General features: G+C 39.5%; 1 protein-coding gene across 1 annotated transcript in view; it reads left to right on the top strand.

Annotated features, from left to right (window-relative positions):
- TRPC7 (transient receptor potential cation channel subfamily C member 7) overlaps nucleotides 1-24756 on the top strand; it is a 151263-nt gene that overhangs the window by 5676 nt on the left and 120831 nt on the right. Inside the window, exons 3-4 of the mRNA XM_028849743.2 lie at nucleotides 4338-4522; nucleotides 12328-13105. Coding sequence (XP_028705576.2) covers nucleotides 4338-4522; nucleotides 12328-13105 — 963 coding nt within the window. The remainder of the gene's footprint in view (nucleotides 1-4337; nucleotides 4523-12327; nucleotides 13106-24756) is intronic.

Here is a 24756-nt window from a genome sequence, read left to right as displayed (position 1 = left end):
GTTTGCTGCTGCTGTAACAGAATACCACAGACTGAGTAATCTATAAAGGAAAGAGATTTATTTGTCTAATAATTCTGAAGGCTGTGAAGTCCAAAATCAAGGGCCACATCTGGTGATGGATTTTTTTACTGTGTCATAACATGGCAGAAGGCACCACACGCAAAGGATCATCCCTTGGTGAAAGGCAAAAGGGTAAGCTCAAGAAACAGAGAAGGAGGCTGGACTCCCACAATAACCCACTCCCAATATAAAGGTGTTAATCCATTTATGAAGGTGAAGCTCTCATAACCTAATCACTTCTGAAGTGTCCCACCTCTTAATACCATTACAATGATAATTAAATTTCAACAAGAGTTTTGGAGGAGACATTCAAACAATAGCAATGAATAAATACTTCATATGGGTTTCAGTTTGCTTTTGTAAGAAAACTTTAATAGGTTACAAGCCAATTATAGCTTACATAAGTCCTGTAAAAGCATAACCATTGAAATCTGCAAAGTTATAGCCCAAACTGAAAGATGAATAATTTTTCATAAAACACATAAATATGAATAGAATTAAATTAGCATCATTCTTATCATCACTTTGAGACATAGTGCTATTTCCAGTCACTCCCTGTTTTGTAAATAAAAACACAATTTTTCATCACTTGAGAACAGTCTAGAGCACAAAATTTTTCCCCAGATTTTATGCTCACTCAAAAGAAGCTTTACAGTGATGCTGTCATTAATCAAAATGAGAGAGATCTACTTTTTAAGTGGGTTCAGCATAGTGGCTTCTAGCAATTTCAGCCAGAATTTTTCTATGGAAACTGATTTACATTAATTCCTTAAATCTAATGCCTAAGAAGTCTGCTCAATATATTTCTATCTAGGAGAAAGAACCAGACCTGACTAGTAACCACACAAAGTTGCACAGACTTAAGGAACATTCTGAGAGAGGAAAAAAAGGGGGAATGGTCTCCTAAAAAACTCATTTATTTGAAATAAACCTTCATATTCATGGCTTTGGTTTCTAAAACAACCTAGTCATTCAATGGACAATAAATAGCAGTGTTCCCCCAAAGTGTGATTTATGAATCATCTGCATCAGAATCACTTTAGGTTCTTAAGGAGATAAAGTACTTATTTTTCTAGGGAACCAGAAATTTGTATGTTTATATTTTTAACAGGTTAGTTAGACAATAATGGAGCACACAAAGTCTGAGAACCACGGATCAATAGTATGTTCACTGTTCAGTCACAGGGTGAGTTGTTAAGCAGTAGCGAAAGCTGACATAGGCTGAGCTCTATGTGCCAGGTTCTGCTGTAAGCTCTTTGTGTGTGTTGTCTCATTTTATCTTCACTATAATTCTACAAGTGAGAAACTGTTGTTACTTTCATCTCACAGGTGATAAAACTTAGGGACACACTTGAGGAATAGGAAATTTGGGATTAAAACACAGGAAATTTGACTAGAAGCTGTACATACTCTTAACCACTAAATTCTACTGTGAGCCTATGTCTGCTTGAGACTGGGAGATGCAAAATTCAAGTCCTTATGCAGGAAATTTACACATCCTCTAGTCCAAAAACGGAGCATCTTCTGAACTTTCACTGTTGATAGTGAAGTTCTAATTACTTCTGTGTTTTATATATTGAAAATTTGATATGGATGCAACATTTTTTCAGATTACAAGTATTTGCCTCGTTGAACCAAATATCTGTGTATGATATGCTCTGGAAATGATAAAGTACTCTAATTATAAGGATCTTGAGGACTGGATCCTTGGCAAAATGTCATCTTATCACTTTTGAAGAGCTGTCTGGCCTGACTCTGACTTGTCTTCAATTAATTAATATATCTAGAAAATAATTAGCTCATTTCTTTTCTCTCTTTTATATATACATAAATACACACATATATATATATGAGAGAGAGAATATATATATATATATATACACACACACACACACATTTGACTGTCATACCATCATTGGCACAACTTTCTAAAATATGGTTTAATTTTTTTAATAAGCTTATCAATATTGAAAACAAGGACATTATTCATGTCAGAGTTTTATGAAAATACACTCTTGGCTGTTTATTAAAAACAGAATATAATGAGACTTCAATTCCATCATCAACTAAAAGCCACAAACCAGTATTCTTTTAAAAGTATTGTATGATTAAGAGTTATCTCATTCTACACTACTTCACTAATCATGATGATGAGGATCCCAAAATCCTTTTGATAATATCAAAAGGATATTATCATTTGTCAGAGCCAATCTTCTAACTTTTTAGTTGTGTAAGACACTTTTATCAGCTTCACATTTGTATTTTGTTCCACACTTCATTGCAATACTAAACAGCTCTTAATTCATTAGCATTTTATTCAAATGCATAAATCTATTTGTTTCTGATTCTAATAAAAAATAAAATTTCTGTATCCTTCAAGCCTGTAATTTTTTTAAGGAAAGTCTTAATTTTAGAAAATTTCTTTTTAGAATGGTATTTTATCCAACAAAGCATAATTATTAATATTGTAAAGCTTGTGTGGAGGCTTATAAGAATAAAATTCACTTATTGCCAGTCTTTGGAGGATTTTGTTGTTGTTGGTTTCTTTGCTCTTCAAGACAGGATCTCACTCTGTCACACAGGCTGGAGTACAGTGGCATGATCTCAGCTCACTGTAACCTCAGCCTCCTAGGTTCAAGTGATCCTCATGTCTCAGCCTCCCAAGTAGCTGGGACTACAGGTTCATGCCACCTTTCCCAGAACTAGAGAACTACCTTAACTTCTCTTGAGCAAGCAGAGGAGAAGAACTTTCAAACTGGGTCGAGCACTGTGGCTCATGCCTGTAATCCCACCCCTTTGTGAGGCTGAGGCAGGAGAATAGCTTGAGCCCAGGAGTTCGAGACCAGCCTAGGCAACGTAGTAGGACACTGTCTCTACTAAAAAATTAAAAATTAGCTAGCTCTGGTGGTATGTGCCTGTATAGCTACTTTGGAGGATGAGGGAAGAGGATCACTTGAGCCTGGGAGGTCAAGGCTACAGTAAGCCATGATTGTACCACTGTGAGACCCTGTCTCAAATTTTTAAAAAATTAAAAGGAACATTCAAACTTACCATGCACACCTTAAGTGTGAGCTCTTTGGAGTTATTTGTATATGATTTTTCAATTAATTATCACCACAACAATTGGTAAAAGATATTATAAACCCTATTGTTACCCACCATTCACATATGAGAAGACTGAGATTCAATGGGTTTATTGTCATGTCTAAAGTCACACAGTTAATAAGTGAATCAAAATCCCAAGGTCTTTTCCCACATACCATGTTATATCCAGAGAAAATACTAGTAGCATATTAATAAACCAATGCAATCTCATTTGGATGTAAAAACTAGAATGGTCACGTGTACATTATAAGCAACTCTTTATCCCTAAGTATTGCACGTGCACACAGCAACAGTTTTACAGAGTGTCAGTTATTAAGCCGTGAATTGATTTCAGAGAATAACCACTCTGATTTATTGGTCAGTTACCCAGGTAGATTGTAGAAGCAATTGTGATTTTTCTTACACAGGCAATATTTCAATTAAGATGGTTTCTCTCCAATGATGTCATTAAAGTACCTCAGTGTTTAAGAATCATAGACCATTTGGTAACATAGCAATTGGTGAGTGTGGGAACTGTTAGGGAAATGGTATTTTGGATTGAGAATTTCCTTTCAAAAAGTGGAAAGTTGCAAATGAAACCTAATCCTTTTAGTCTTGTTACTAACGTGAGACTTACTCTACCCCACTGAACCAAAATAGTAAAGTTGGAAGATACATCACTCACAGAAGACAAAGTGTGGTGGGTTGATGAGACTTATGAAAGAAAACTACTTCTATCGCTCTTTAGGCTTCTCTAGTTTTAGTTTTCTTTTTAAACCCCTCCCTCTGTAAACACACAGACACAACAGGTAGGAAACCAACTCATTCCTCATTTGTTTAAACCAATGAGTATTCTGCCTCAGAAACCAGAACATGCTGCCTTATATAACGAGGTGTGTGTGTGTGTGTGTGTGTGTGTGTGTGTGTGTGCGCGTGTGTGTGATGTGCTGTTCTGGGACAGAGGAAGGGGCAGGTAGAAATCCTGAGGAGCTATGGTAGGAAGAAAGAGTTGCTACCTCCCTTTCAAGCTACGTCGGGAAGAGGGGGTGGGGACTATACCAACACATCACCACGCCGCATGCCACTCTCACACACAGATGCTTCTCCGTCATGTTCTCTGGGAAATTTCCCCCCGATTAGGAAAAGGACGGTAACACGGTTCTGCCTCGGAAGGAGAGTTTTTACCATTGCAGCACAAAGAACAGCGGAGCGCGCTTTCACATCGTTGCAACTCCACTCACTTGACCAGCTCTATACTTCAGCACCACGGAGAGCGGTACACCCTTGGCTGCCACCCATGGGGAGCCAGCTTCCCGCGACTCAGCACCGGATTCCGGTCATCTAGAGGAGGAACAAGCCTGCGTATTAAACCCTCAATGTAAGCAGCTGTGATGGTTCTTTCATATTGATCTTTTTTTCCAGTAGAGGTTGTGTTCTCGCTAAAATATGGAATTGAACTTTTATTTATCAGCTTTCTTCCTCTAGTGCACTGCTTAGATTTTTAGATAGATCTGAGGTCTTTCTTATTTGTTGAGTTGGTAGAAGAAATTTTTTTTTCTTTCATTGAATGTCTAAGTTTTCAAAGCCATTTAGAAATAGACAACTCGTCTCAGTAGCCTATTCCTTTTGTGCTAGAGTAATACAGTTTTATTCCTAGAAGAGTGTGTATGTGTTGTCTCTTCTTTCCCTTCACTACTGACAGCTTTCTAATGTATTTATGTGGTTGTATATGTCATAATATAAATATGGGGTTGAGAGAAGGGAGAGGGTTATATTCTAATAAGCAGCCACCATTAAAGAACTACAGGTGGCAAAAAAAAATATTGTCATTTTTCTTTTTTTCTTGCTGAAAATATGATCTGAGCTATATATCTCCTTCAGACATCCATTTCAAAATAACAAATATGCTCCTAATGAAAGAGGTGTAATCTAGGCAGAGCTTTGAAACTCTGAATCTCCCCTTTAAGTTTGAAGTTGTAAATTCACTTACCTATGATTGAGTAGACACAACCAAAATGCTATTGCTATTAATTGTAATTTAAAGACATAATGGATTCAGGGTAGATTCAGAAAAGGCAATAATGATTGACCCTGCCTGGTGGCACTCAGTGAATTTTTGCCTCAGAATGCCACCTGCTGGTGAGTCCTATTTCTGAAGCACCAGGCACACATCAGATTTATGAATGAATTCACATTAAATCCAGAATATTCATTATGGATGTGGTGCAAATCCAGTCTCCAAGATCTTTTTAACAATGATATTGATTCAACTATTTAAAAACTTACCAAACTTCTATGTCACAATTACCCTTTCATAAATATTTATTTCCAAAACACTTGCTCCTAAACTTAGGGGCATGTAGACTAGATAACTCCTTTAGGCAGTAATTAACCCAGAAAAAAATCAGAACTATGTGGAGCCTCGTTGAGGCTAATTGCAGAATGCATGTGGTATTTTGGATAAGAGATACCAGGAGCTCTTGCTTAGTAAAAGCAATCAGCATTTCCCTCCATATAAATATTCAGCATGTTACTTTTTTTTTTAGTATTGTCATTTCACAATATAAGGGTCTCTCTTACTTTCTCGGTAGTAGATGTTTATTTCAGACTCTTATCACAGAGGTCAGTGAAATCATCAAAAGGTTACACATATCTATTTTATTTCAAGAAAAATCTTTTTAAAACATAAAACTATCAAAACTTGTTTCAGCTCCACCTGGAGCTATACACAATGAGATACAGACATCCAGTTTCATAACTTCCAACTTCCAAAATAGGAAAATAAGGATTTTAAAAGTAAAAAGAAAAATAGAAGCACATACAAAGCACTAGTTATATTTAGATAGGTGGTACCTAGGGCAGTTTGAAAAAACTGAGGATAACTTCTTCTCTAAATGAAAATAAATTACAAATAGAAACATTTATTAGCACTCAGGAACACTAGACAATATTTTTATTCCAAGATGCAATGGAAAAACTATCTCACATTAGTAGAATTTTTTGGGAAGTATATCTTAATGTAATACATTTTAATGAGTAGAAGAAGGATACTTTGCTTGTTTCCTGTAGGATTAACTGGTAAAATGTATGAACTCGTGTATATCATGGGGGTAGTTAGGTGGGTATCTTTTTTTCCTTATTTAAAGTACATATGTTGTACAAGCAAATTATTATCAGTAGCTTAGGTGGGAACTTAAATGCCTTAAACCCACAATTAATATAGTTGTAATAAGCTAAAATAGAGCTAATAATATGCAATGTCACTAGAGCACTTACAAGGTGATGATAAACAGTTTACGTTCACTATCTCACCTCAACTTCAACAGAAAAAGGAAGGTGATACCTAGAAATAAGTTGGATGCCTTTGAAAATATGTAAAAATTTTCAGAAGTAGCATGAAGAAGTGAGAATGTCTCAATTTTCTGACTCAGTCACCAAAGGGTGTCATATGCCTTCTGATATTAGCTGCTTCATCTAGCAACTTATGGGCCATAATTTATAGTGGAGCTAATTAGAAACTGATTTTACTTAGGAATTCATAGCTTATTTTAAATGTTGTCAGTCATAAGCAGGAAATAACTGTTATAGAATTATATGGCTCCTATATTTTGTGAGAAGGAAGATGCTGGTAAACACCAACAGCTCCAATGTACTGATCTTCTTAAATGACCAACACAGATTCAAATATTTAGGAATGAATTAAGTTGGTTGACCAAGCACCATGTGCCAGGTGTCAGGAGTATAGGGCACCAGGTGCATATACCATATACACGAGTATTCCTTACCCTCAAGGATCTTGAACTCTAATGGAAAAAGTTACAGTCTAAAGAAACTTAGAAAAAAAAAATCAGAAAGACAGAAAGAAGATGGCTGGCAGTGGCATACTAGCCAAAAGCACAGACTTTCAAAGCAGACAGACTAGACCCTTAACAGTGAGTCTACCTCTGGCATGTTGTGTAGCTTCAGAAAAGTGGTTAATTAATTTGACCATCACTTCATCATCTGTTAAATGGGAATGACAATAGCACCTAAACCATGTAATAGTTTGTGAGAACTTAAAATGATAATGCATATTCTCAAATGTGTTGTGTTCGCTATACATTTTAATCATCTTCGGTTAATTATTTATGTACTTACCTCCTTTTTTATATATTTATATTTACAATTCATTCATCATTATATTGCCATTTGTCTTTACGTCTGGCATTATTGTGTTGAGTACCTATAACATTAAATTTATCTTTATATCTTATTTGAAAAATAAATGAATAAATAAATATAAATGACAATGCACATAAATTACTCAGCATGTAGCTGGTACATGGTTAATGTGAAACAAATGTTGATCACTATGATTAAATAGTCATTCAGGAAAATAGCTAAGCTTATCAGAAGATAATTTATTTAAAACAGTAATTTATGTAAAGCAGTTAGGACAGTGCCTACATGGTAAATGTGTAATATATGTTAAATATAACTATTGTATAGTCATTTAGAAAAATAGCTAAGCTGAGTATATCAATGTCCAGTAAAATGTGAGACAATTCTAATAATTGTGTACTTAAGTGCATTGATAGGTAAGATTTTGATCATTACTGTCATGGACATTTGTATATAGTGTTACGGTATCCAGGGCATTTGGTAGACATTATTTAATCTTCACTGTGCTCCTGAGGAACATGAGGAATGGGCTTTATCACTCCCGTTATTTTGGCAGGAGACCTGTGGTTTAGAAGAAGACTCCAAATAACTTGACTATTTTATCACTGTTGCTCTAGACTAATACTCAGAAAACGTACTCTTGGGAGAAGATGCCCAGAGCAAAGCTGGGTTTTCCTGGGTGTTTGATCTGACTCCTAGATTCTGTTTGGTTCTATTTCCAGTAGGGGAATATTACAGGCTGAATTGATTTTAAGATTGGATAATTTCCATAGAGACCTTTGATACATGTAGCAATTTTAGACAAGAGACAACAAATATCTCTAAAAAGACATTTTGATTAAGTGGCCTTTTTTTCTTCAGTAATTAAGCACAATTTCTGTCTCCAAAAGCCTTTATGGCCATGCTTATGTGCAGCTGGACTTAGGGCACAAGATTCATACTTTTCATGGATCAATGACATCTGGCTTCCTTCAGACTGGCTGATGCATCTGTAAGAGCAGCTTGATAAAAATAGCAACTGAAGGATCAAGAGGGAGTTTAATAATCAGTCTTCCTCTCATATATGGTTTTGTTTCCACTGGAATCCTTCTTCCGAATGACATCAAATGTCAGTTGTATGCACTTCTGGAAAATGTAAAACATAGTATCTAACTGGGGTATTTAATCACTCATTATCTCAATAATACATGCAAACAAATACGTATTTGTGTTCAAAGTTCACTTTTAAGAAAAATACTAAAATAAGGCAATCAAATTCCAAATGCATTTTAGGGAGATTCGTTTTGCTTATCATTGGCCCTAAAACTGTGATAGGATCACCAGAGTTCAGCAGTGGCACATCTGATTCATGAGTGTGAGCTTTGGCCACCAACTACTGTGAACCATGTGACTTTATCTGACACATCATCTTTTGTGGATTCTTTCCAACCCATGTGATATATATAGCTAAAACATGAATATCTGTGATATCAAGATTAAACAGCAAGGATATGGTGGCTGAATATATTCACAAGTGCATAAATGTTTAAAAAGCATCATTAGAGGGATATTAGGGTAAGAGGTAGTCAGAGCTAATAAAAAGCCCACAGTGAGGTTAAAAGGCCTCCATCAATATGTGCATCAATTCTCATGGCTTCATAGTCTATTGTGAAGCCCCTCGCATTGGACGCAATTTCACTGAGTAGCATATGCCATTATCTGCTTATATGCATACATTACTTTAAGGCTCATGAGGTTTCATTTTTAACGCTAAATTCTGCTAGGAAAGGAGCAGAACCGACAATTTTGTGAGCATCCAAATGTGTTTCAAGGCTGAGGTTTTAAAGGCTGCAAAAGAGTCTTGTTTATTTCTTACTACATCTGGGTGTCTGCTTTCAAGGGCATTCAGAAAAATGCATGTCACATGGTGAGGACATTTTAACATCTGCCAAGTACTAGCTATACACATATATTCTTTTCTTTGATGAAACATAGTTATCATAGAAACATCAAGATTTATATGATGCCCTACTATTGTGCAGAAATTATTTGTCCAAAGTCTTAGGACCTAAGATTTAGTGTTTTCACTTGGCCTACCAGAGTTTCTTCACCTAAAAGATGAGAATGCTAATACTTTGCTTTTTACGTTTTGTTTTGTTTTGTAATGAGTGGAATGAATAAACAATGCTTGAATATCCTTTAAGTTTGTAGGCTGCAGTGTCTGTGATATTCACAGGGACTCTGAATTTAGATTGGGTACTTATGTGTTCCTTGTGAAATATTTCTCTGCTATGACTTGGTTCAGTAGTCATTAAATTTCCTTTGAGTTAATCTCTCCATGGCTTGTTGCTGTGTAATAGTTGGGTATCCTTGACCTTGTAGTCTGACCTATTCTCCCTCTTGAGCAGACCTCTAATGGAAAAGTGACGTGGAATCAAGCTGTAGTGCCGGCTTCTTCTTAGACAGCTGCTGTTTCGTATCTGACACACTGCTCAGATGCTCTTGAGTGTAAACTGCTTTTTCTCAGGTTGGGTTGTGATGGCTAAGTCTAATAAAGTGGTTTTGAGAGAAGTAGAAGCCTATCGTAGGACAGCCTGAGTACTTCCATGAAAAAGATTATTATCAGTCTTCCTTGGGTTCAACTTCTACCTGTGTGTGTGTGTGCCCAGATGACAGGCCTTGAAACTAAGTCCATTACATCTCCTGAAACAAAGCCTCTTGGGAATACAAATGGGGTAACTGCTTAGCTTTCAAGTCAGTAACTTTCTCTTTCTGAAAACCCTATAATAATAAGTGCCTGCACACTATTTGTGAATCTTTCTCTCCTGTAAATGTTTCTCTGGGATTCCTAATCCACAGTCTGCCTTTGGTACCAATGAACAGACTGTCTCTGGAATGATGGCATTGTTGAAAAGAATGGGCTCAGAAGTATCTCATGAACTTGAATTCTGACAGTCTTTTCCCCAGCAATCTTTTATCAAAGTGCACTTTTAAAAAGTGGACAGTGGTTCAGACGCTCTTCCTAAAGGTGTACAGAGCTCTCGGTTAGGATTTATCACCCATGGTTGCCTTTTGAGGGAGTTGCCCATAATTATTCTTTTTATTTTGTGCAGATAAAGAAGTTAGCTCCACTGTATAATTTAGCAGCTTTTCCCAAGGGAAGTGTGACTCAGCTCCAGGCAGGATTAGAGTACCAAGATCTGATCCCCATTCTTTGCTTCATACCAAACATAGGGCCCCCAAGAAACTAAAACCGAAAAGGTTTGAGCAGGTTGAGCAGGTCAAAAGGTAAAATGAGCAGAAAACTAAATGGAGTCCCCAATTTAAACATTCACAAGGCTAATTGCATGACTTTTTAAAATCTCAAAACATTGGATTTAATTTTAAAGCCTTTCTCTGTAATCATTTTTGTTTGATTATTTTTTAAAAATGGCTAAAGTGAAATATTAAGTATTGTTTATGCATGAAGACATGATGAATTAAAAAAAAAAAAATTCTCTGGGACCATGGAAAATAGTTAAAAACAAATATCCAAGTACTTACTCTTTAAAAAAGATACACTCTTGTTAAAATTTATGCCATTCTAATATTCTCTGAATAATGTGAGTGGAGGTAGAGTAGAAAAGAAAAATAGAAAATACAGGTAGAACCAACTGGAGAATCAACAACGTTTAAGATGTCCAAGTTGGTAAAGGCTTAGGAAACACTTGGTCCAGCCCCTCTATTCCATAGTTATTTGAGATCTAGAAGCTGGGACCTGCTCAAGGTCTCAAGGCTGGCTAGAGGTGGCATATCCCCAACTTGAGCTTAAATTACACAGTAGCTGTTATTGTCTCTAGTTTGCTGTTTCAACACCTTGGCAACGTAAGTTTGGGTAACTTACATTGTCCAAGACTGGCAAATGGTGGAGCCAGGATTCCTACTCCAAACATCCTGACTCCAAAGTCTGCCTTTCAGCCTCTCTACTCTTAGTATCTTCATCTGAGGATGAGGATGATAATAGCACCTTCCTCATAGATTTGATGCAAGAATTACACAAGTTAATACATGTGAAGCTCTTAATATAATACCTGGCATATAGTAGGTGCTTAATAAATGTTAACTGCTATTATTAGTAGCATTAGTATTAAGCTCTACACTAGGCCACACTGGGAAACAGCAATAAGAAGCGGACCCAGCATGTAAGTTGAGCTATTTCTTCCATCCATGTAAAAATCCAGGCTCAATATTAAGAAGCTAAGGCTGAATTCTCTCAGAAGGGTTGCTTCAGTGGCCATCAGCAAGTGGCAATGATTCTAGTCCTGTTTCCTGCCACATCTTGCCCTTTAATAGGTGCTTAGGTTGCGTGTGGACCAGAAAGCACTGTCCCCATAGAGAATAGCACAGAATGTAGAAACAGACACGTGTGGTATGCATGCATGTTGCTGCAGTTTTGCCATGGTGCAGGAGCTCATTCAGGGGGAGACATCTGAACCGAAGGCAGCCGTATTTGTGATGGCCAACTCTTTGGCACAGCCCTTGGAGAGCTGGGCATAAAAAGAGGCAAGAGGGAACAGAATAAAACCTACATTGACTTATACTTTCTACACACAAATTACCTCATTTAATCCTCCTACAGACTCTGCAGCACATGTAAGTTATCCGCATTGAGCAGGTTGGAAAACTGAAGCACCGAGGGGTTTAGTGGCTCTCTCAACTTTATACAAATGGAAATAAAACCAATAGCCTTCAGCCATACCACCATCCCACACCCATCCTCCATCTATTATTAGGGTCCTTCCAGATCCATTTTTCAGCTCTGCCACCCCGTCTCCACCCAAGGCATATAGAGACAGACAACTGAGTCATATTCTACCACTTGAAAGAAATAGTTCAGGTAACCCAGTGTGTCTGAATCTTGATGATTGAGACAATGATTTGTAAGACTGCACAATTCCTCATAGGATTCCAAGCATGATATTCTTTGTGTATCTCAACCATTGTGTGCTCTACTGCTAGGGAATCTGCAGGAAAGTAACCTGGCATCTTTGCCCTATCCCATAGGTTGGGGAGCAGCACCTTCAAAAACATGCAGCGCCGGCACACAACGCTGAGGGAGAAGGGCCGTCGCCAGGCCATCCGGGGTCCCGCCTACATGTTCAACGAGAAGGGCACCAGCCTGACGGCCGAGGAGGAACGCTTCCTGGACTCAGCTGAGTATGGCAACATCCCGGTGGTCCGGAAAATGCTGGAGGAGTCCAAGACCCTCAACTTCAACTGCGTGGACTACATGGGGCAGAACGCGCTGCAGCTGGCCGTGGGCAACGAGCACCTAGAGGTCACGGAGCTGCTGCTAAAGAAGGAGAACCTGGCACGGGTCGGGGACGCGCTGCTGCTGGCCATCAGCAAGGGCTACGTGCGCATCGTGGAGGCCATCCTCAACCACCCAGCCTTCGCGCAGGGCCAGCGCCTGACGCTCAGCCCGCTGGAACAGGAGCTGCGTGACGACGACTTCTATGCCTACGACGAGGACGGCACGCGCTTCTCCCACGACATCACGCCCATCATCCTAGCGGCGCACTGCCAGGAGTATGAGATCGTGCACATCCTGCTGCTCAAGGGTGCCCGTATCGAGAGGCCGCATGACTACTTCTGCAAGTGCACTGAGTGCACCGAGAAACAGCGGAAAGACTCCTTCAGCCACTCGCGCTCGCGCATGAACGCCTACAAAGGACTGGCGAGTGCCGCCTACTTGTCCCTGTCCAGCGAAGACCCTGTCCTCACCGCCCTGGAGCTCAGCAACGAGTTAGCCAGACTAGCCAACATCGAGACTGAATTCAAGGTAACTCTCCCACTTAGTACCCTGCAGGCAGGTTGCCCAAGGGGCTCTTGCGCGTGTGTCCAGTGCGAAATGGGTTGTCTTCAAATCTAAGAAAGGGGGAAACCTCGGGATCTTACTAGGCAGGCCCAGGGGAGGAGGGGAACACATCTCACCTATAAGAGGTAGGCCTGAGGAAAAGCAGCCCTCTGGGTGAAATATTTTAAACTACATAAATACGGTAAGAAGTGACTTGAGTACAAATCCATGCAGTAAAAGACGAGTGCAGGCAGGATTATGTTGTGGTTCTGATGTCAATGCTTTAGCTCTGTCTCAGGGAGCTCAGGAGTGTCTAGGATACCTAAGGACCTGTGGTTATTTCCTAGTGCAAGGCTTAGACTTCTTGATTGTTTCACCTACGTGGCTTTGATTTGTCTTGTTCACATCTCTGTCTCATCCTGGAATGTTTTGATCAGTCTCAGTCTAACAAGAAGACCTGGCTGCAGCTTTTCTTAAACCTGGGAAGCTCTTGCCATTTTCTTGTCAATGGGCTGAGGAGGAGGTTTAGGAAAATAAAAATGAAACTGTCTCTGTAGAGCTGAGTTTGTCAAACTAGTAGATGAGCCCAGGTGAAAGCTCTGTAATTCAATCACCCTGAGAACACCTTGACCTGCCAGGCCAGCCTAGAGGATGGAAACCCATCTCCAAAGTGCATTTTTCAATAGCAGGCCTGTGCTTTGTCAACTGACATTCCACCTGAAAGAGAAAACTTCCTAAAGTAGGAAATTCTTTTCACACAGTGTTTAATAAAAATAAGAGCAATTTTTTTTCCTTTTTTGAGATGGAGTCTTGCACTGTCAACCAGGCTAGAGTCCAGTGGCATGAACTCAGCCCACTGCAAGCTCTGCCTCCTGGGTTCAAGCCATTCTCCTGCCTCAGCCTCCCAAGTAGCTGGGACTACAAGTGACTGCCACCATGTCCGGCAAATTTTTTGTATTTTTAATTGAGACAGGGTTTCACCGTGTTAGCCAGGATGGTCTCGATCTCCTGACCTCATGATCTGCCCACCTCGGCCCCCCAAAATGCTGAGATTATAGGCATAAGCCACTGTGCCCAGCCAAGAGCAAATATTTAGTGGGCAGTTATTGTGTGCCTAGCACTAACCACTTTATCTATATGATCTTATTTAATCTTCTCAGCAACCAGATGACTTGAGTACTGTTATTAGCCTCATTTTATATGAAGGCACAGAAGTAGACAGAGGATCATATAGCCAGTAAATAGCAAAACCATTGTTCTAATCTATGCACTCAGACCCCAGAGTCAATTCAGCCACTTCAGGAAACTGAGGGCCAGAGCCTTGCTTGTATAACAAGCTTTTCAGGTTTCACTTGTTTTTACATGAATGATAGAGGATCCTCCACTGTAGAAGGTATAGCTGGAAGAGTAGGAACCACAACTGGGCTCATTATTTCTCATCCTGCCATTCAACTACAGACTATCATGTGCTACATGCCATACAAAGAGGTATTGCACACAGAGCTGTTACCGCAAGTGAAAACTTCATGATCCAAACTAGATGTCGTTGGAGGAGCTGCCCTGTTTGGCATACAATTATACGGCCAAGAATGGGTACCAGCTCACAGAAAGGAAGGTTCTCCTGGGCTGCATTTTTCAGGGAGGGCTCAAAGGAGATGTAATTGGGTTGGGCCTTAATGAGTAGGAGTGTTTGGGTCATCAGGAAGAGAGAGTAGGCATTTGGAGGAGGTAAGTGAAGATGAGGTCCAGAATGGGCCAGAGCAGGGAGGGTGAGTAGTTCCATGTGACTCAAATACAAGCTTCCGGTAGGCCATTCAGGAGGAATGCTGAAGAGATCAGTTGGGGAAGGATCTCAAAGGACCCAGCAGGTCAGGCTGAGCACTTTTAACGTTGTCTTGTAGGAAAGGGAGAGCGGTGGAAAGTTTGTAATTAGGGAACTAAAGTGATGAGAACTAGAGTTTGGGAAATTAATTTGTCTGGTAAATAAGAATTGGAGAATTTGGAGTGTGAGGCACTGGGACTGAAGAGGGAGAAAATTTTGTTGTATGTAGATGAGGTCATGGAAACCTCTCTGTAGGAAGACGCTCATGCCATAAGCCAGGGACAGAAAGGCCAGGCCAAGAGGAGGTTGCAGGGCCCCACAAATTGGGACTAGAAAAGAATTCTTTAAGAAGTTTACTTTATGTCATCTGTCCTCCACCTGAGACCCAACCACTAAATTGAAGCCACTTCTCTAAATCCTACATTGTTTGGTCTCATCTGAAAAACTTGGTGGATGTAGAGGTAGAGATTACTGAAAGAAACTCTTAAGGAATATAGCCTCTTTTTTCTTTTTTTCTGTACAATAAACCTTACTCACCAACATTAAGGTCAAGGATGTGCTGAGGAAAATTGGTTGAACTTTGCTTGTTGCACAGTCTTCAGACCTATTCTGCATTGGCCATGTGAAAGGAATGGCTAAACTAATTAATTCAGATATTTCAAGCCAAAAAGTTTTTTAAAAATTCAAGCCAAAACAAGATTTTTTTGGATTAGATTATCTGGAAAATTGCACAATTCTCTACTGTATCTGGGAGCATGCCAGCCTTGCTAAATAAAATGATACTAAACTAACATTTGGAATTACATCTGAGCCAATTTTTTTTAGTAAAACTCAAATCTGGCATATTTCAGTATTTTCAATATCTGAAACTGGAAGTTCATTTGAAAGCATCTACTATGATATTTTGATTTTAAAAGTAAATATGAAAATTTTGGACAATTTTTTATTTTAAAAGTAAATATGAAAATTGTGGACAATTAAGAAGACCAGTAACGTAATGAAAAATCCTTTCTACAATGCAGTTACTTGGAACAAGAGTTTGCATCAATACATTTGCTGGCTATTAACATCCACCTAGTCACCTTTGTTTGAAGTAATGTCTTTTGGATTGTCGACAAATGGCACATTATAAATTAACATAACTGTTCCTTTAGTACTTTATTGCTTATTCAGCTAGCCTTATATGTGCATTCCTGACATTATAAATCTTCTCAGAGGAGAGCAGCTTAGCAGGAAAGAAGTCAAATTGTAATAAAAAAAAAAAAATAAAGAGCAAGAGAGTGTCTTCTAAAATGCACTATTTCTGAATCCATTCTGCTTTCAAGGGACCACATGTTGCTGCTTGTAGCCACATATTATGGAGATGATCTGATGCCATCAATTGTGTAAAAAACTATCAGATTCTTATTGGAAATGTCATATGTCATCCTCCACATCCCCTAAAATACTCATTCGGGGAAAACCTCTTCCTGACTAGGAAGCATCATCCATGAAAAATAGTTTTCCCAGGCTATTGTTTTTGGAGTCACTTTAATTTATCACCAGAATAGACACTAGTCATTAACAAAAATTGCAGCCAATGTCAAGGTCTTCAGCAAATTGTGGCTGGAGTTAGATGCCTGCTGGCAAGTCGTTATTTTTTGGTGTAGAAATCATGTAGCTGTTCAAGGATTTTCTTATGTCTCTCTCATCTTGGATCTAGAAAGACATTAAAACTCGATGTGGTCACTGGGGCCTCCCTGGTGCCTTGTATGGCACCCAATAAGCTAGTGAGCATTCCAGAAATACTTGATGAAGGGAATAAAGGAAATCCTAAAAGGATAATCATTTCAACTAATGAAGCACTTGACTCCTTTTCTTTATGGTTTAAACTCTTCCTCCATGGGTGGATTTAATAGCGGCATTTGATGGACACAGTGAAACGAGGAAGCTGTAAAGAAAGTTACAAGCTGGTTGGGGGGACAAAGTCCATACACATTAAATAGCTGTTCCCAATCATTTGCTTCACTGTATGGTGATGGAGGGCAAAGTGTGTCTTCTTGATCTTCCCCACAGTACCTAAAATGGGTTTTGGGAGCACTGCCAACAAATGACATTTTGGTTGACTGGTTTTTCTATGCAGTAAGAGCCAGAGAAAAGGAATATTAGTGTGAGCTGGACTTCTCAGAAGTGCTTCATCCTTGTGGAATATGCGCTCCCTGTGTAGAGGCACCTAGAGTAGCAAGGAAAAATGAAAAAATTGTCTACTTCAGTTGGATAACAGCCACCAAGAACACAGTGTGATGTCTGCAGCTCTCCTGAATTAATCTGCTTGGTTTTCTTCACTGATCATCTTCGTGATAAAATTGCTTAGGGTCCATTTTATTTTGCTAGTCTCCTTTATTTGCTTCCCAGTCAAATTCCTGGGCATTTTGTCTATGCATTTTATTTTTCTGTGGAGCTTTTATTTCAAAACGATTAGAGGAATTAATATTTCTTCCAACTGAGTTATGAAAACAGCAATGCCTGATGGGGCAGAGTGGGGACATGGAAAGAAAAGATGACAAGGGAATATTGTAGAGTGAGGTTTAGGACTTTGGAAGGAAAGAGAAAGCAGTATGGGGTAGGGGTATCTCTCTTGCTTTCTCATCTTTCGCTTACATTTAAAAGCATCCAGTGTGCCCGAATCAGAGACTGTGGAAGCCTCACAAACACTGTATTGCAGTTATTTAACATCTAGTGGTTCTGAAGAATAACAAAGGTACAAGTAAGAAGGCTCTTCCTGTTGACAAAATAGCATGGAGGTTGTGGATGGTGCTTCAGTCACAAGCAATTTATCCTTTGAGACCTCAGAGAGGAAGAGTAGGGCCAAGAACTAACTTCATCCTACTTAAAGTGGTAATGATTTTTCTGTTTATCAATGGGTTGTTAACCACATGTATTATGAAAAATAGATGATGAATTATGTATTAATGTTTGCACTGTCATCTTAAGACTCGTGAAAATTCTCTGGGCCTAAAATACTACAAATTAAAAATGCAAATAACGATAAATAAGACCAATTTGCCACCTGCTATGATCTCTAGAGAGATCACATTGTGGAAGGTAAAGATGTTTAGGTGATAGTTTGCAATCTGCTTACAAACTTATCAGAATAGAAAAGAGAAGAGTGAGGAGAAGGAGTGACTTTGTCTCATTGTGCCAGGGCTTAGAGCACATCTAACCTCTGGCTGTGTGCAGCCAGGGAGACAGGAAGCTTGGGGAAAGGCCCCCACCTGGGCTGCAGGCTGAATAAGCCTATTGCCCCAGCTTTCAGTGTTTGCACCAGTTTCTCAAATACTTTGAATCATTTTAGAATTTTTAAATGTTATAGTCCAACACCCTGGGAAAAATATTATACATTTCCTTGAAGTTTGAAAGCTTGGCTGGGAGTATAAATAAATGCCTGCTTAACATTCAGGAAATGACTTGAAAATTGTTTCCTTTTCTATTGGGAAAATATTTTTTAAGTTGTGAAGGCTGCAGGCCTTAAAAGGATGTTTTATGTGTGTGATGTGTGCCTGTGTGTGTAAGACAGAATCTAGAAGAAAAGTCCTCAAAGCGTGAGCTTATACATTTGGCCGTACCTATCCACAGGTTCCACATCAATGGATTCAGCCAACTGTAGATGGAAAATATTCGGAAAAAAATAAACAAAAAATCACAATACAATAAAAACAATACAAATAAATAAAACACAGTAGAACAATTATTCACATAGCATTTACATTGTATTGGGTATTATACATTCTCTGGAAATGATTTAAAGTATATAGGATATGCATAGGTTATAGGCAAATATGATGCCATTTTATATCAGGGACTTGAGTACCCTCAGATTTTGGTAGGGGGGAAGGTCATGGAACCAATCATCTGCAGATACTGAGGGACGACTGTATACTATCCCTAATCCCCTCAGGGATCTGTGTCCCTCTAGTCCTGTGTTTGAGCATCTGATGATGCAGAAATGTGAGTAGAGGAAAGAAAGCTGGTGGATGTCAGGTGATGAGTTGATGGAACTGCCACTCACTAAGCATACACAGGTGAAATGTAATCAAAGTGTGAATGCCTTTCCTCAGGGCCACACTGGGGCCTGGTCACAGGACCCTATACCTGAAAGCAAGACCCAGGGACTGGCTTATCTCCAGAGAAGGGACAAAGTGACTTCTGCTTATGTTAGCTTTGTTTTTTTTTTTTTTTTTTTCTATTTTTCTTCCTACATGTCTAGGGGAATGCTTTTGCCAGAGCATTCATTAATGAGTCATCACAGGAAAATGAGTCAATTAATGTGTCCTTTAATAACAACTTTTCATTGGGTCACAAATAATGCCTAAAATTAGATGATGTTTCTCTTCTAGGGTCTATGTCATGAGTATCTGCCTCCAAGATACAGGGAGACAGTATGCTCTGGGTGACAGTTATTTGAGTGTGATAAAAGAGACAAGCGCAGACTGGCAGGTCCTGGAGGGCACCCATTGCACCATGCTTCATCTCCTGGAGGCTGAGGAGTGGACAGTGAGGAGCTTGGCCCTGGAACCAGACTGACCTGGTTCTCTCTCCTACCAACCATGTAATCTTGGGCATCTATTGGAAGTTAGTTTCCTCATTTGAAAAATGGAGGGTAGGATACAATCATGTATTACTTAATGAAGATATGTCCTGAGAAATGCATTGTTAAGCAATTTCATCACTGTGTGAATATCATAGAGTGTTCCTACCCAAACCTAGATGATACAGTTCACTACACACCTGGGCTATGTGGGATAGCCTATTGATCCCAGGCTATACACTTGTGCGGCATGTTACTGTCCTGAACACTGTAGACAGTTGTAATATAGTGGTCAGAATTTGTGTATATAACATATCTAAATAGGAAAGGCACAGTAAAATATGGTATAAAAATTTTTAATGATATACCTGGATAGGGCAACTCCATTATCATTTCATGGGATCACTGTCATACATACAGTCCATTCTGGAGTGAAATGCTATTGTGCCATGCATGACTGTACTTCAGTTGTAACTTGACCAAAATGGAATGCTTGTTTACTCCACCCAAACATTTGCTGTTACCCTAATCTGTCCAACTCTGTAAGTGACATTACCATTCATCAAGTTGCTAAGAAATTTCTACACTATCCCATTTAACCTCCAGAAAATCCTGGCACATATAGTATTAAGTAAATATTAGCTCAGTAAATAGACAAATCAGCAATCAAATTAATGAATAATGACCTCCCAGGTTGTTGGTGAGGATTAAATGAGATAAAAATTACGTAACTTCTTGCAGAGAAGCTGATATACATAATAAGCACTATTAAGTTTTCACCAGAGAGCTCCATGAGGATCTCTCTGTTTCTCAGCACCCACTGGATTTTCAGCACCACAACTTTTCCTCCCAGTAACATGGATTAAATATCAGCACCTCCTCTATTCAGAGGGTCTTGCTGATTTCTGCTAAGCTTCCCACTCCCATGGCAGATTTTTCCCGCACAAGAAAACAACTAGGCTGTACGTGTGAGCTCCATGGTTAAAAATAGGCCAAGGGAATATTTTCCAATTGAAAAAAATGCAGAACAGTAAAACTGAATAAGCTTAGAGTGCTGCTAACATATTACTGTGGAGAGAGGCGACGTGGGCTGGAAAGACAGAGAAGCAAAAGAGGAGGAGGGAGGAAATGGGCAGGCAGAGATCCTGCCAAATACAGAGATTATTTTTTGAAAAATATCTCCGTGGAAAAGATTCATCACTACACATACAAAAATTGAGAAAAATCATTTCCTACACAAGTGCAACTATCAGTCTGAAATATCAGAGATATGGAGAAAATGGAAACAGTTCTTTGAGGATGTTAGCCAATGAGTAGTAGCACAAATTAAATCAAATGGAAATGCAGAGATTTTTCTCTGAAAAAATAATTACAATGCTATATACATTAATCACAGCAGAGTAACATTAATCAAGTATGCTGCACACACCATCTGCAGGGAGGCACATGTTTTATTAGCAGTAAATTCACACTCAGATTAAATACAGAAAATATTTGTCAGGATGGGGACAAGATCTATAGACTCACAGAATATCAGAGCTAGGCAGGCCCTAGTAACAGAGCCATCTGAAAATTCCCTATTCATGCAACGAATACATATAAAGCTTCTAGTCTGGACAAGGCTCTGAGTTGGATGCTGACATAAAATGAACAATATAAAGTTCCTGCCCTCAAGGACCTTATTGTCAAGGGGAGGAGATAAGTGTCTTTCATATAATCATACCAATAAACACAGCATTACAATTGTGATAGAAAATAAAAATGTAATTTTAATAGAGTTGTCTTAATGGGGCAGCTTACGGCAATGTCTAAAATGAAACCCAATGGAATAAAAGAGATAAATGGACAACAGAGAATAGGAAAGAGGGCTCTGAATGTGGAAACGACACATGAAATAGCCCAGTGAAGGGAAGGAGAAAAAGAAGCCCATTCAGAGAATTCTGAGTAACATGGTCTGGATCTACTGGAGGGAGTAAACAGAAGTGGCAGGTGACATGGATGCTAAAGAGAACCTTAGCCATGGCTTTACCATTAGTGGCCGTGTAAGAAGTTGGACTTCATTGTAGGGTGAATGGCGAGGCATCGGATGTTTTCAGCAAGTGAGTGAGTGACTCATATATGCAGTTTGGAAAGATCTACTCTACCTGCTATAGAAAATGGATTGGAGAGCTCAAGAATGGAAAGAGTTGGAAGGCCTATGTAGAAAGACGAGACCCTCCCAGGACGGGGTGAGTGGCATATGAACGCAGAAGGACTAGCGCATCTCCACCAGCAGGTGCTTCATTGCAGATGAAGCCATAGTGCAGTTGGAGCAGGTGACTGTCTCCTCGCTGCTTCTAGGACCACCGTCTTGTCTTCAAGCTCCCCAGGACCCTGCTTCTCCTATCTCTGGGACCTCTCAGTGCTTCACAGTGGTGCTCCAGGCAGTGGAGAGCCATAGGGACAGGAAGCAGAACAGAGCCAGCTCTTTAACTTATCCTCTAAGACAGGAGCCCAGTAAAATAGAAGGAGAACAGGAGAGTTATGTCAATTCCAATTTTCCACCTTGATCTTTGATGGAAAATTGACCTTGACCTTAGAAGAGAGTGTGTCCCAGGCTCAGCCAAATTGTTCTTTGCAAAGCAGAGGTATTGGAAAGTGGGTTCAGAAGTGATAACGCCAGAATGGAAAGGATTCCAGTGGACTTTAATCTTCCCATTGCATTTTCAAGATTCTAAAAACATCTTTCTCTCTCTGTTGGTTGCATGAACCCAGTAAATTTTTCATTAAAGTAGAGGAAAATGGCTGAATCTTCTCTCTGATTTATGTTAAACTAAAGCTTATTTTAGCATAAATAAAGTTATGCAGTAGACCTCCCCTTCTCCTTTCCTTCAGGGGACTCTGGACATTGAAAATGCCATGCCAAGAAGAGACTGGGTGCAATCAAGGCTTTTCTGGGCACCCAAAATCTCCTTTGGCAAATACTCAATTGAGTGTGGGTGGTTGTTTTAGTTTCTGAGCGCCGCAATAACAAAGTAGCACAAACGTGGTGACTTAAAAGCACAGAACCTTATTCTCTCACAGTACTGAGGGCTAGAGGTCCAAAATCAAGGTGTTAGCTCAGTCATGCCCTCCTTGGAGGCTCTAGAAGAGGATCTGTCCTTGCCTCTTTCTACTTTCTGGTGGTTTCTGCCAAGCCTTTATTTGTCAATGCACCACTCCAGTCTCTGCCTCTGTTATAATGCAGTAGGGTTCTCGCTGTGTTTTTCTATGTTAATTCTCTTCTGATAAGGACACCAGTCATTTGGGAGTGAGGATCCACCCTATTCCAATAGGACTCCATCTTAACGAGTTACACCAGCAAATATCCTATTTCCAAATAAGGTCACATTCTGAGGTTCCAGGAAGGACATGCATTGGGGTGCGTGGTGCTATTCAACTCAGTACAGTAGGGTAAGCACCAGGTTGAGATAAACTGGCAAAGGTTGAGACCAGGAATCCAGGAAGACCCCCAGTAGGGTAAACTAGGCCAGAGGTCAGTGACTCATACAGTGGGTCATATATTCTAGGAAGCCAAAGATAATCGTAACTCGGAGGTCAGTCTGGAGGAAACCAGAGGTTATTGATTTCTTGGTTATTGACCAAGCACAAACCAAGCCAGGGATATGGGAACTTCATAAATGTGTGTGTCCATGTGTGTGTTGTGTGTATGTGTATGTGTGTGTGTGTTGTATGTGTACATGGTGTGTGTGTTGCGTGTGTGTATACTTATGTGTGTGTGCGCAGTTGTGGTGTTGGGGAAAGCAGAACAGATAAAAGGAGGGACGACAGCCGAGAGAGGAAACTTGGTGTTGGGGACAGTGCCCTCTCAAGTATGACAAAAACCTTTTAAAGTGTTGGGTTTGGGGATAATAAAAGTAAAACACTGTTGATTGTAGAATTTTTAAAAATATAGAAGAGCAGATGAACAAGAATATTAGGATTAATCATTAATTCCACTATCTAAGAATCTTTTTTTTTTTTTTTTTTTTTTTTTTTTTTGAAGCAGAGTCTCACTCTGTCGCCCAGGTTGGAGTGCAGTGACTTGATCTTGGCTCACTGTAACCACCACCTTCCAGGTTCAAGCAATTCTCCCACCTCAGCCTCCCAAGTAGCCAGGATTACAGGTGCCTGCCACCTGTATTTTTAGTAGAGGCGGGGTTTGGCCATGTTGGCCAGGCTGGTCTCAAACTCCTGACCTCAGGTGATCTGCCCGCCTCAGCCTCCCAAAGTGCTGGGATTACAGGTGCAAGCCACCGCGCCTGGTCAGAATAGTTCATATTTTGGTGTGTTTCCTCCTAATCCTCCCCAACCTCCAGGTAAAAAAGTTTGAATTAATACTCTAACTCAGTCGATGGAACATTATCAACATATTTTTACTTCCATTCATACTTTATCCCTACTTCCATTCTTCTTCTCCTCCAAAAAGCATCCTTTTTGATGTATTTGATGTATTTATATATATAAGTATGTATCTATCAAAAATTCAAGAAATACGACTTTTGCATCCACTGTGTTCTCAAGGTTCTAGAGGGTCTTAAAGACCATCAAAACCCTGTAGTCTCTGCTCTCATGGAGCTTACATTCTAATGGAAATTATGAAAAACATGGTTGTTTTGCATGTGTGCTTGCACATGTGTTTAGTTTCTTGCTTCTGTCTACTGCCTACTACTATATTTCCTGCACCTACGGTTTTTGACTTGCTCACTCTCTTAGTGATAGACACCCAGGCTGCCTCTCACTTGTTGTTGCCACAAAGGAGGCTGCAAAGAACATCCCTATACCCCCTTACAATCCTATTCAAGCATTCTTGTGTTCTAGACTCAGGAAGGAATGCCCATAGCTAGGTTCAGTGAACACAGCAGACTAACCCCCAGAAGACCCGCCCTAGTCTACACTCTTTCAGGGGCTTTGATGTGCCACATGCTGCTGTCTAATGTTTGCCAGTATGAGAAATGTAAAGTCATTTTAATTCGTGTTTCTCTAATTGCTAATGAGGCTGACCACCTCCTGTACTGTTTAGACATGTAGGTTTCTCCTTTCTGTGAATTGCCTACTTTGATCTTTTCTTCACCCACATTTAAAAAAATTTTAACTTTTATTTTAGATTCAGGGATACATGTGCATATTTATTACGTAGGTATATTGCATGTCACAGGGGTTTGGTTTGCAGTTTATTTCATCATCCAGGTAATAAGTACTGGGATAAAAACTACCCAATAGGTAGTT

The sequence above is a fragment of the Macaca mulatta genome, chromosome 6, assembly GCF_049350105.2.
Source record: "Macaca mulatta isolate MMU2019108-1 chromosome 6, T2T-MMU8v2.0, whole genome shotgun sequence".
In the NCBI taxonomy this organism is placed as follows: Eukaryota; Metazoa; Chordata; class Mammalia; order Primates; family Cercopithecidae; genus Macaca; species Macaca mulatta.
This window is presented reverse-complemented; position numbering and strand designations above follow the sequence as displayed.